Source organism: Erithacus rubecula (assembly GCF_903797595.1).
Source record: "Erithacus rubecula genome assembly, chromosome: 17".
Taxonomy (NCBI): domain Eukaryota; kingdom Metazoa; phylum Chordata; class Aves; order Passeriformes; family Muscicapidae; genus Erithacus; species Erithacus rubecula.
The window spans coordinates 14,031,929-14,044,947 of record NC_136669.1 but is presented as its reverse complement, the minus strand read 5'-3'; the positions used below and the strand labels follow the sequence as shown (position 1 = coordinate 14,044,947).

The 13,019-nt window shown below is 53.6% G+C and overlaps 1 protein-coding gene across 4 annotated transcripts in view; it reads right to left on the bottom strand.

The window, feature by feature from the left end:
* Nucleotides 1–161: 161 nt before the first annotated feature.
* WDR90 (WD repeat domain 90) overlaps nt 162–13,019 on the bottom strand; it is a 33,009-nt gene continuing 20,151 nt past the window's right edge. For 3 of the 4 annotated variants that reach the window (XM_079321013.1, XM_079321011.1, XM_079321012.1), the window contains 17 exons: nt 12,819–12,938; nt 12,236–12,418; nt 11,189–11,289; nt 10,203–10,305; nt 9,469–9,590; nt 8,556–8,715; nt 7,180–7,370; nt 6,766–6,934; nt 6,254–6,365; nt 5,227–5,398; nt 4,522–4,644; nt 4,249–4,435; nt 3,665–3,795; nt 2,574–2,717; nt 1,387–1,506; nt 908–992; nt 162–325 (listed from right to left, as the gene is read on the bottom strand). In XM_079321013.1, coding sequence (XP_079177139.1) covers nt 168–325; nt 908–992; nt 1,387–1,506; nt 2,574–2,717; nt 3,665–3,795; nt 4,249–4,435; nt 4,522–4,644; nt 5,227–5,398; nt 6,254–6,365; nt 6,766–6,934; nt 7,180–7,370; nt 8,556–8,715; nt 9,469–9,590; nt 10,203–10,305; nt 11,189–11,289; nt 12,236–12,418; nt 12,819–12,938 — 2,381 coding nt within the window. In that variant the 3' untranslated portion in view covers nt 162–167. Of the gene's footprint in view, nt 326–907; nt 993–1,386; nt 1,507–2,573; nt 2,718–3,664; nt 3,796–4,248; nt 4,436–4,521; nt 4,645–5,226; nt 5,399–6,253; nt 6,366–6,765; nt 6,935–7,179; nt 7,371–8,555; nt 8,716–9,468; nt 9,591–10,202; nt 10,306–11,188; nt 11,290–12,235; nt 12,419–12,818; nt 12,939–13,019 lie in introns of those variants that run through there. The other variant, XM_079321014.1, reaches the window with a different exon arrangement.

Here is a 13,019-nt window from a genome sequence, read left to right as displayed (position 1 = left end):
GCCGTGAAACACACTGCAGGGCCGGGCGGGGCCGCAGGCGGGCCAGCCACCGCCCTCGGCCCGTGCAGCCGTGGGGACGGAGGTGTGGGCCCGGTTGCGGCCGGAGCCGGGGCCTGTCCCGGGGCGGGCCCCGCTGGAGCAGCGGCGCGGGTCGGGGCCAGCCCGGCTCAGGCGCCCGGGAGCTCCCACACCAGCACGGCGCTGTGCGAGGCCGTGAGGAGGCGGCGGCCCGAGGGAGCGAAGCGGCAGAGGTGCACGGTGTCGTCATGGCCGGCGTAGTCCTGCGGGTCCCCGGCGGGGCAGGGCTGCAGCCGCAGCAGCCGCTCTGCGGAGGGAGAGCAGCGGCTCAGGCTGCGCCGGGGCTCTGCCTGTCCCGACCCGCTCCCTGGGGCTTGTCCGTGCCACCAGCGCCTGCCCTGCCGCTCTAGACCCCCAGCTCTAGCCCTCCCAGCCTCTTGCCATGTCTTGTTCTAGCTAGAAGCGTCATTCACCTCCAGCCCCTCTACATGTATTTTCCCCACCAGCTGCCCTGTTCCAGTCACCCCCAGGCTCTCTCCCTGCTGCTGGGCTGGAAGCTGAGTCCCTGAGCTGAGTGACACAGGACAGAATATCCAAACTGCTCCAGGACTGAAGTGCCCTTGCCAGGAGCCTGCCCCACGCTGTGGGAAAGTCTCTGCTGCCTCAGAGGCACAGAAATGGAGACAGCCCAGAACCCCAGCAAGTCATTCCAGTGACAAACCCTGCCCGTGGACAAGCAGGACTGAGCTCGTGCATCTCATTTCTGATCCAGGACTCTCCTGGAGGTTTCTCCTCGCCCTGGGCTGTAGCTCCCAGGTTTGAGGACATGTCTCTTGTTTTGAGGAATAAGGACACTTGTTTCCCCTCTAGAAGGAGGAGTAGTACTCACCACTGAAGCCGATGGCCATGAAAGGTGTGGATGGGGACAGGCTGAGGGACGTGGCAAAGGCTGGCAGGGGGATCTTCCTGAGCACCTGCAGCCCAGCAAGAGAAACACCAGCAGCTCAAAGGGGGAAGGCAGCACCCAGAGCTGTGCAGCCACACACAAGGAGGGTAATGGGGAGGCTGAGGGTGCACAGCTCCAAAAACTGCCTCAGGCATCCAGGAGACAATGGGGAGAGTGTTAATGCTCTGGAAGCAGCTGCTTCCCCTGCAGTGGGATCAGGGACTGGCTGCATGCCTGGATGCAGCCTGAGGCAGGGGCAGGGCTCTGCTGCTCACCTGGGCCACACTCGGGAGTTTCCAAGATGAAAATCTCTTCCCTGAGCAGCTGCCAGAGCCCACCCCCACTGTCCCCACCCCTGTGACCAAGGGTAACACACAGGGCAGCTCTGCCAGCCCCCACTGCCCGTGGCAGGTGACAGGTACCTGCTTCTTCCTCAGGCTGTAGAACAAAGCTTCCTTCTGCAGCCCAAAGCCCACGTAGACCAGGACACCGTGTTCCCAAGGGCAGAAGGCAGCCAGGCTGGGTGGGAGGCTGTCCAGACCCTGGTGAGGGAAACCAAAGGCTACAAAACTGAGGCTAGATTCTCTTATTTCGATCAATGAGAGAAAAGAGAGCACAGAGGGACACCAGAACTGTGAGTGTTTGAGCAGTGTGACACGAGTATGGTGGAGGCTGCTTCCTCCCTCTTGCATTCCCATCTCAGGCTCAGGGAAAGCAAGGAACAACCACACCCTGCCATGGAAACCTGAAGCAAATCGTTTAGTGCTGTAGGAACAGGTCCTATGGGAGTTCAACAGGTTGAATTCCCACTGGGATGTAGTTGCTGTATGGGCTTGAAGCTGGGATTTGGTTATGGATCAGTTTAATAAAATGAAGCAGAGCCCAGGAAGCAGATCTTGAGCAGTGGATGCAAGATCAAACCTTCACGCCGTAGGGAGAGCTGTAGTGAGCTTCTTTCTTTCCAGAGGAAATCCATTTTTTTGGAAATAATCAGACAGAACCCAGCTGCTGTATGGGCCCAGGCTGAGGCACTGCCTCTTGCTCCCCAAAAACACTCAGCTCCCTTCTGTCTGTCAATGTCATCTGGATCAGGGAGCATCTCCATCCTCTCCAACACAGATCCTCCTGCTTCTCTAGCAGGTGTCCTGCTGCCCAAACCCTACTCCTGGGCTGGAGCCAGAGGCTTCTGCCAAGCAGCAGGGACACACAGGGCTGAGTTCTTGGCTCTGGGAAGCCATTGCCACGCTCCTGGCTCAGAATATTCACACTCCTCGGGAGTGTCAGAATTAGCAGTACGCTCATAATTAGCTCTCCCTCCTGCACACCGTGCTCACTGCTGCCCAGGCTCTGCTTTGCTGGCACAGGGCTGTCAGCTCTTTGCAGGTGCAGTTTAGGACTCCTCCTGCTTAGAAGTCAGTGCTCCAGGGCAGTCTGGCACTGCTGCACTTTCAGTCCACACCCAAGAAGGTGCATTGGCAAGATACTCTGTGAACTGGACTAACAGAGATGCCTTTCCTAAGCACACACTCATCTCTCCGAGCCCTGTGCCTCCCTCCTCCATCTCTGCTGGTGTCCAGCCTCCTTCCAGGAGCAGGCAGGTGCCACTCACCTCAGGGCCAGCAGGAGCTGGGAAGCTGAGCCAGTCGAGGAGCTCACACTTGTCCTGGAGCCAGTCGGAGGCCCAGACGCTGACGCGGCGGTCGGAGCTGCTGGCCAGCCACAGCTCCCCTCCTTCCACCCCCAAATCGTGGTACTGTGCAACAGAAACTCAGCCCTGTCAGTCTGGGGGCACACAGGCTTTGAAGGGAACAGTAAAGAGTGGGGTAGGAATTCATGGGAACACGGGGTTTGTGTTTAGGGGATCAAAGCCAGGATTAACCTCTGTTTGTGCCTGCCCCATCCCTGGAAGTGTCCAAAGCCAGGCTGGACAGGGCTTGGAGCAACCTGGTCTAGTGAGAGGGGTCCCTGCCCAAGGCAGGGGGCTGGAAAGGGATGATTTTTTAAGGTCCTCTCCAACCCAAATCCTGGTCTGAATGACACAGTTCTCTTCCCTGGGACACCCTCTGGATCTGCACATCTCCTAAGGGAGTTATTTCCTATACCATGTGTCCCCTAACAATGTTTTTCAAATCAAATCAAAGAGGATTTCCTCAGTCTTAGATTAGCAGGAAACAGCCTTGCAGTGTAGATGATCTTAAAGCCTGAGAGCTTAGAGAAAACTATTCCTATTTCTGCTGTGCAAAGGAAAAAAACTCCCCATGAAGAGGAGGACAAAGGAGGTACTCAAACCATCCCACTGTGCACAGCCAAGTCTGCCCACTCCACAGAGCAATGGTACAGGCTGCCAAAGAGCCTTTCTGGGGACACAGGGGCTGCAAGCTCACAGCCTGGGCTGCTCCTGAGGAATGTTGCTCTCCAAGGTGTGGCACAGGCTCTTGTCACACCTGTGTGCAGGGTGTCAACAACTGCCACCAAAGGTCCCCCTGCAGGCACAGCCTCACTCAGACTGCCCCTGCAACACATGGAGCTTTATTCCACTGAATGTATCTCTGGAAAAACTGATCAGAAGTTGCTGGAGGGGATGGAGGAAGATTTAAAGAGAGGAAAAGCAAGGGACACCAAAGCAGACTTGCTGACCATGCTGCTTTCCCTGAGCTGTGCAGTGACACGTGGGGACTGGACTCGCTCCTGAGGTCTCACCTGCTTCCTGGTGCACTGGAGAACAGTGATGGGGGAGCCTCTGTGGTCAGCCAGGACATGGATGGTCATCCCAGTGCGAGAGCTGCTGACAGCCACTATCCCATCCTTGCCCCCTGATAAGATCATTTCCCCTGTTGGCAGAGGAAAGAAGGGGACATTTCTTGTAAGAGGAGAAAAAGGTCAGAGAAAAAAGGTCAAAGACAATGGGATACCAGTGTCCTGAAACACTGTGAAAGGCTAGAAACATCTCAGCCAAGAGTTGGGAATGATGAGATGTCTCAGAGACACCCATTAAACCTCCACACCAAAGAAGAGCCACAGTAGATTATAAAACAAAGGTGTTTGTTGTACCCAAATCCCTTGGCTATCCCAGAGCCAATGCACCTCCTGTGTCCCACCCACCACGTGCTCAGCTGGCAGAGTCACCAGAGCTCACTGAGACAAGCTCTGTGGCTCTCCCTGGCCCTGGGGTTTTGGGCAGGTGGCCAGAACACAGAGCAGCTGGAGGTCAGGGTGAACCCAGGCAGCACCAAGCCACATTCCCCATGGTCACATGTCCCCACTGTCACCTCAGGCAGCCTCACCATCAGTGGAGTAGGTGATTGCTGTCAGTGCAGCAGCGTGGGGGTGCATTTTCAGCTCCATCTCTGTCCTGGAAACACTGAACACACGGACAGTGCCATCACTGTACCCTGCCACCATGTGCTGGCTCTCACCAGGACAAGGCCACACCCCAACGGGACGAGGCTTCCAGGCCAGGCACTGGCAGCTCTGCAAGGAAATTGCCAGAGACCCAGTGACACAGGGGACACTTCCCTGTGCCAAGAGGAAGGGACTGATGTGCCACAAACACTTACCTGGTTGAGCACCTGGAACTGCACCACCAGCTCTGTGCTGCCCAGAGCCCAGATCCTCACGCTGCCATCCTCCCCACACGTGGCACAGTGACTCTCGTCAGGACTGAAGCACACCTCGGTCACCTGCTCCAGGGAAAAGGCAGAGATCAGGGGCTCTGTGGCTGCCACAGCCCAGAGCACATCTATTGCTTTGTAACTTCTTTCTTCAGCTGTCCTGCCCCTTCATCCCCCACGATTCTGCTCATGGGAGACACCAGATAAGAGGAACACAAATGAAGGTGCAGAGCTTTGCTTTTGGGCTAACAGGACAAAAGGAAATGTCTTCAACTTGCACAAGAGAAGATTTAGATTGAATATTAGGAAGCATTTCTTCACAGAAAGGCTTGTAAAACACTGGCACAGGCTGCCCAGGGCAGTGGTGGACTCACCATACCCAAGAATGTTCAAAAAACGTATGGATGTGGCACTTGGGGACACGGTTTAATGGTGAATGTCATGGTGATGCTGGGTTGATGATCTTAAAGCTCTTTTCCAACCTCATCAATCATGGGAAAGAGTAAACCCAACCCCAAAGGCAGGCCCAGGCAAGGTGCACTGCAAGTTGCCATAAAATACCTTCTCTCCTACCATCTGAACCCTTTTTTCTGTAGCAAAAAGATACCCTGAAGCCACAGCAAAACTCAAAGCAGGCCCAGCCCCTCTGACCTTGTTCTTGTGGCCACTGATGAGTCGGATGCTGGTGCTCTCCACCCAGTTGATGTACCACAGGGTCCCTGCTGTGGTGCCCACAATTCCCATTTCCAGGGAGTCATCAAAGGCTGCACTGACAATTGTCCCATCCAGGGTGATCTCGTGCTCCAGCAGGACTGAGCCACACCTACAGGAAGGCAGGGTGGGAGAAGGACTGGTTCAGATGTTGGAACAGCCACTCTGCCTGCTTTAAATCCAACTTTCTAATGAACCACTTCAATGAGGGGCTCCTGTCCATGGAAAATAACTGGGAGAGCTGGGGTTGTTTATCCTGGGAGAGCTCAGAGCCCCTTCCAGTGCCTGAAGGAGGCAGGAGAGCTGGAGAGGGACTTGGGACAAGAGCCTGGAATGGCAGGACAAAGGAGAGGGGCTTCCCACTTCCAGAGGGCAGGTTTGGATAGGATATGGGGAAGGAATTCTTTCCATGATGGTGGAGAGGCCCTGGCACAGGTTGCCCACAGAAGCTGTGGCTGTGCCATCCTTAGAAGTGTCCAAGACCAGGTTGGATAGAGCTTGGAGCAACTTGGGATAGTGAAAAGTGCCCCCACCCATGGCAGGGAGGGTTGGAATGAGATGGTCTTGAAGGTTCCTTCCCACCTAAACCATTCCATGATTCTGTGATTTGCACTTAAATCATCTTTTTACAGGGAAGAAAAAAAACAAAACCAGGGTGTGCAATAGCATGAGAGAAGAAACAAAGGCCATGCATTTCCTTTAATTCTCCTAAAGGAATTCCTACAAACCACTGACACAAACTTCAGGCATGATCAACACCCACTTCCACTATTAAGAGGACTCAGCTACCTGTGGCAAAAATTCAGTCAAAAGATCCAGACAGAAAGAACCAGCAGTCACGGGGTGGAGAGAAAAAGCTAAGGATGAAGAGCAGCAGGAGCAGCGTGGTTGCACGTGGTGTCTGTCTGTGAAAAGCCACTCTCAGACAGCTGCTGGGGGCTGCAGGGGAGGGGCCATGAGCTCCTACCTGGCATGGGGCCCTTTCAGCCTCAGCTCCTGCATGGTGGCTACGGACCAGAGGCGGATGCGCTTGGTGTTGCTGCCGCTCAGCAGCTGGTTGTGCCCACACAGCAGCACACCTGGGGAGGAAGGGCACCTGGCATCACTCCTGACAGCCACTTGGGCAGCAAAGTGGGAGGGTTCTACAGCCCAGCACTGGTTTACAGGCTACAGGTGTGTAGGGGCTTTGGCAGACTCACCATCCCTGAAAGAGTCAAAGAGCTTGTGGGTGTTTGACATGGATTAATGCTGGACCTGGCAGTGCTGGGTTAGTGCTTGGACCTGATGATTTTAGAGACCTTTTCCAGCCTTAATGATTCTATGAAGCCCCCAGGAAACCCAAGTCACAGATCCATTGCCACCCCACACATCTTGCATCCAACACAGCAAACTGCTTTTCCAAGCACGGCTGAATTGGGAAGTTTGCAGGCCCATGGCTTCTTTCCCAACACATTCCCCCTTGCAGCCCTGAGCACTCACCAATCTCACCCTCATCAGCTTCCCATGTCATGAAGCAGGAATTGGTCTCTGTGTCCCACACACAGATCTGGCCTGAGTTGGTCCCAGTGTAAAGCAGAGCATCAGCACCATAACAGAGAGATGTCAGCTCCACCAGCCCCAGCACATCTGGGGCAGGGGCTCGATGAACCTGCCAGAGCACAAAAACCAGGAATGTCAAAGGGAATGAACATGCTTAGATGCATCAGGAGGAAAAAAAAAACCATCCTCCTCCTCTCACTTCCTGCAGTTAATGCCCCAAATACAACCAAAAGCTGCTTGTGCACAGTCAATATCACCTCACTGAGAGAAATCATCACAGAGCCCTCACCAGGGGTTTGGAAAATAAGTCAGAGATGCTGAAAATAAACCTTGAAAAGTAAAAGGAAGGTTTACCTTGGGTCTGACAGCATCTCCCTGCTGCTCCAACAGCCAGAACATCACAGCTCCTCTCCCCACACAGGCCAGGCCTTGGTGAGAGACAGGGCTAAAAGCCACATCGTGGAGAGGCTCCAAGATACAAGTGGAGAGCAGGAGCTCATAGGTGTGGGTGCTCCACAGAGCCATGGTCTGGTCACTGTAGTCCCCTAAGGAGAAGGGCAAAGACAGGAGGAAGAATTCTGCTGCCTCAGGGTGCTCACAAGCATCCACATAGCACACACACATTATTGTGTCACTCTCTCATCCAGCTGTTGGGAGACAACTGTCCCAAACACCATTCCAGGCATGGACACAACTCCCTCTGTGCTCAGCACAAGCTGCATGACACAAGAGATGCTTGTCCAAGTTAAGGACAAACAGAACTGGCACATCACTTCACACTGGAGATTGTAGCAAACCTGTCCTGGCAGTGGGGTCATTTGGAGCCAGGGCTGGGATTGCAGCAGGCAGAGCAGTTTTCCTGCTGTTCCTCCATCCTTAGGAGTCACTGCACACCTTGGGGAATGCCCCACACAAACTCTCCAGTGACACTGGGCACTCAGGGCTAATCCAGGATGTCACCTTGGCCAAGGTCCCAGCTGAGGTGTGAGCTGAGCTCCATGGAAGCCACCACAGCTGGGTGGGAGCAGAAGGCATTGGCCTCAGTGATGGCAAAATTCCCAAGCTTCCAGAGAGCTCAGGAGGACAGTGCTCTCCTGCTGCCTTTCTCAAGCTCTGTGGAGACTTCCAGCTTTTCCCTCCCCTGCAGCCCAGACCAGAGCTGGAGGAAGACAGCTCCTCTCCCACACTGCTCCCTGAAGAGCACAAAACTCCCTTTCTCTCCAGCCTGCTTTTCTTCCCAAAGGCAGCCTCACCAGCCTGGAGTGAGTGTATTGCCTGCTCCACAGGTCCCCTCTCATGCAAAACAAGAGCTTCCTAATTGCATGTTGTCCTTTAAATGTCCCCTGCCTGAGCAAAACAGACAGCTTGAGCATCCATCCTGTGCTGGCATGGCTGCCTGGCAGGAGGCTCACAGTTGGGAGTCTGGCTACTTCTGTCCAAGTCCATCTAGGCAGCAATAACAAGTCCAGAAGAAGGCTTTTCCCTTTGCACACTATAAATAGTAACCACAAACCATTTACAGAGGGTTTAAGAAGCTCCAGTGAGTCAGGAGAAGAAAGCTGTAACTGCTGCATTCCCTGCTGTCCCAAGGATACCACAGAACAGCTTTCTACCCACGAGCCTGCTGCATATCTGGCAGGTTATTTGGTGCTCACAGCACCCTCCTGCCATGAGCTGTCTGCTCTGGGGTGCACCCCTGCACTCACAGCTGCTGTTGGAGGAGTGCTCACCTATGGTGACAAGGAACCTGTCATCCCAGGAGAATGCCATGGCCTGCACTTGTGTCTCATGGTGGAACAGCTCTGCTGTGCAGGCCCCATCCTGGGTGCTCCAGATGCAGATCTGACAGTGGGAGTCTCCATCCTTCTTCCCTGAGGCAGAGGCAAGAACCTAACAAAACAATGTGTAAGTAATTAGACAATGCTCATTAGCCTTAACAGTTTTTTCAGTCCCACATTAAAGGGATGTGGTTGGCAAATGGAGAATTCACTGAGAAACAACATTCAACTGATAGCAGGAGGGAAAGGCAGCATCACCCAGAGGAAAAGAACAGCCTTTACAGAATCACAGAATCATTGAGGCTGGAAAAGATCTCCAAGATTATTGAGTCCAACCTGTGACTGATCCCCACCTTGTCACCAGCCCAGAGCACTGAGTGCCACATCCAGTCATTCCTTGCACACCTCCAGGGATGGGGACTTTACCACTCCTGGGAAGCCTCTTCCAATGCCTGGCCACCCTTTCCATGGAGAAATTCTTCCTGCTGTTCAACCTGAACCTCCCCTGCCACAACTTGAGGCCTTGTCCTGTCCCTGTTCCCTGGAGCAGAGCCTGACCCCCCTGGCTGTCCCCTCCTGTCAGTGAGTTGTGGAGACCCAGAAGGTCCAACCTGAGGCTCCTTTTCTCCAGACTGAGCCCTTCCCTGAGCTCCTCATCTGACTTGTGCTCCAGGCCCTTCCCCAGCTCTGTTCCCTTCTCTGGACAATCTCCAGCCCACACTGAGCCAGCACAACAAATAGCTAGCTGACTTCAAAATAACTTCCACAGCCTCCAGGCAGAAGGAGGATGGGATTTTAGGCTGTGGGACTGCAAAGTGACAGGGACAAGCCTTGGCCTGGGGCAGCAGCAGCCTCTCTCTCCTACCTGGGCATGGTGGCTGAGGGCCAGTGTGGAGATCTCCTGGGCATGGCCCAGCCAGTGGTTCTGGGAGCCCGAGTGCAGGTCTTCAACCACGATGACACAGCCACAGGAGTAGGCGAAGAAGCCTGGCAGAGGAGGGGGAGGAGAGGGGATGTTTTCATGGAAAGGCTGCACATACAGCCCCCACCACAGCCCACGTGGAAAATTCTATGATTCATTAATACGTAAAAGCTGAGTCTTTGATGCAGCTCAGCAGCAGCATGTTGGGAGCAGGGTGAAATCTCCCTTCCCCTAACCTGAGTAAAGCAGAGCTGCTGGGCATCATTCCAGATGGAGAAAGGAGCAGGATGGGCTTTGTGAGCTTCCCTCCTGCTCTGTCCACCCAACAACTGGAGCCTCAGTCTGCCCCACCAATTAAACCTTGCCAACAGCAATGAGCTACTGGATTTTACCAACACAAAGAACCCGTGTTCAAGCAAAGATCCCAATCCAACAGTCAGATGATCCTAACTTCACTCAGTAGACACCCCTAGAATCACAGAGTAGAATCACTCTGGCTTGGGTTGGAAGGGACCTTAAAGCCCATTTTGTTCCACCCCTGCCATGGGCAGGGACATCTTTCCCTATGCCAGGCTGCTACAAGTCCTGTTCATCCTGGCCTTGGACATTTCCAGGGATCCAGCAGCCACAACTTCTCTTGCAAGACCTCCCATCATTCCAGAGCATTCCCAGTGTACCTGTATCTGGGTTCCACACCATATTCCCTCTGCCATTCCCATTGTAGCCAATCACTGCTTTCAGCTTCAGCACCTCACTGCCTGCTGGAGGAGACAGCAAACTCTGCAAGAAAAACAGACACTGGCTTAAAATAATTTCTGGAAGAATGGTCTGGTCAGGTGCATCAACACCCACACAGGAAAAAGTGAGTGTCCTCAAACACACATCCCACACGGATCTATGCCAACACTCACACAATTCCATAATGGAAAAGACAAATAATATTCCATAACAAAAGAGACACTGCCCTAGCACAGCCAGGCACAGATGCTTTCAGATGGGGCACAAAACAGGCTGGCAGCAAATGCCCAGCCGAGGAGCAGCTGCTAATCCCACTGGGAAAGAGTTCCATGGGTTTGGCTGACTTGGGATGCAGATATTTCAATAGGAAGGGAACTGGGAGAAAAATGCTGCCAGGTGGAGGGACAGAGGAGAGGACTGGGGGTGAAATCTGCATGTAGCTGCTCTCCCAGCACTAGCAGCAGAGCTTAGGGAAGGGCTGAGTTAAGTTTCTGCTTTATTCCTGCTGTGTTTATTAACAGAGCAGGAGCTGTGCTGTCTCTCTTCACTACACTCCATGGATTTGCCTTCCCCAGCCTGCTCTGCCAATGCAGCTGCTCACAAATATGGGAGCACAATGAATCACTCCATTGCTCACTCGTCTTTCACTCTCAATAGCACATGCCATTTCCATGCCTTTGAATAAAATGTATGCAGATTTGGGCAACACCAAAAGAGTTGAACACAACTCACTTTTTACTAGACTGAGAAGAGTTACATGTAGAGAGCAGGGAATTAACGTTAGAATTTCTCACTGAACATCAGCCCAGGGGTATATTTCCCAAATTACTTTCCAACAGAGAACAAAATGGAAACAATTTGGAAAATCCACCTACTCTAGTCCCAAAATGCCTGTTCTCCACCTGGTAACCAGCACAACTCTCACCTGGGGGAGCACTGATGCCTTGAAGCGAGGAGTGAAATGCCGGTAGGAATCCGGGCGGATGGAACACTGGGACTTGGGAGGTTTGATCCCTTTCCTGGGTTCTGCCACACAAAAGAGAAAACACTCCTAGGGAGGGTTTGGGAGCAGCACCCAGGCTGTGGCTTGCTTATATTCAGGTGGTGTGCATGTATGCACACACACAAGCAAAAATCAAACTGCAGTGTTGAATGTGGAATATCCCAAGTGGGAAGGGACCCACAAGGATCACGAGTCCAACCCCTGGCCCTGCACAGACACCCCAACAATCCCACTCTGGGCCTCAGAGCATCATCCAAGCATTCCTGGAGCTCTGGCAGCTGACACCATTCCCTGGGGAGCCAGTTCAATGCCTAACACCCTCTGGGGGAAGAACCTTTTCCTGATATCCAGCCCGACCCTCCCTGACATAGCTCCTGGGTCAGTTCCTTCCCCACTGACCCCCACCACACTGCAAACAGCCTAAGGACACCCACACCTCATGCTCCAGGCACCCCTGTGAAACCATGAGCTCCACAGCTCTTGTAGCAGGAGCACTGGGGGCAGTTTTATCCTGAGGCTTCCCAACAAGTCCTGCTGGGGCTGAGCGCTGGCAGCTGCTGCTCCTGGCAGGTCGCCACACACTGCTGCAGCTCCCAGGCTGTGCACCTATTAATAGAGCCATTGGGAGCTTTAATTGCAGCTGGATTTAATGGGATGTGCCACTCAGAGATGATACTGGCTCCAGGCTGAAGACAGGCTTCTCATGTGCCCAGAAGCAGCAGCAGGGAAACAGCCAGAAAAACGAGCAGTTTTAGGGATCAGTGTGAGCTTCCCTCAATACTGACTTCCTTTGGAAGGTCATGCCCAAGGGAAAACTCCTAAAGAACATGTTTGCCTTTCACCTCACAGCTCAGAGCACGTGTCTGGGTCTCTCTGCCCCTAACACTAACAATATTTGGTTTTGTGGGTCAGACCAAGCTGCCATGCAGGCCTGCAGCTCTGTACAAACTGGCCATACCCCTGATTTACCATTTGGTGGTTTTTCAGGAGACCTCGGGTTCTCCTGCCGCACTTTGGGCCTCACAACAGGCTCCTCATTCCCATCTGATTCCACCACAAGGACTGAGACATCTTTGTGCCCATTTGCCACCTTCCTGCTGCTGCCTGGCAGATCTGCTTCCTCCTCCTCCCTGTCTGACTCGGAGAAAGTACCTGGGGAGAAAAATCAGTGGAAGATGGAGCCACCTATGTCCTTCAGGACCAGTTCAAATGTGCCTGACTTGTGGCAGTGTCATTCCCCTGCTCTGTGGAACAGCCCAGCTGTTAAGGTGGAGGGCAAAGCAGACAATTCCTATTAGGAATGATCAACAAGGTGTTTAGCACAGAGAAGCTGTGCCAGCAGCTCAGGATGTGGAGGAGAGCAGAGGATAAAGGGGTACTGAACTCCAGCATCTCTGGGCTTTGCCCAGCTCAGGGGAAGGAATTGCAGGCTGATCTGTCAGTCTGCCAGAAGGGATCACAGGTAGGGATGGCTCCAAGGATGCTGCTGAACTAGGCAAGTTTTTCCTAAAACAAGGTTCATTTTTCCCTTTCCCACAGCAGTTCCTCTTACTCTGAAATCCTGCTGGGTGGGCAGAGCTGATGTCCAAACACGGTGGGGAGGACAGCGATGGAACAGGCACTGTCTGCCGAGGGATGGCAGAGACATCCTTGGGCTCCTCAGAGCTGCTGTCTGGGAAAGGAAAAGGCTTGGTGTCACTTCCTTCACCCCATGCTCCTCTCATCGTTCTGGATGGTGACACTCAGTTTTCCA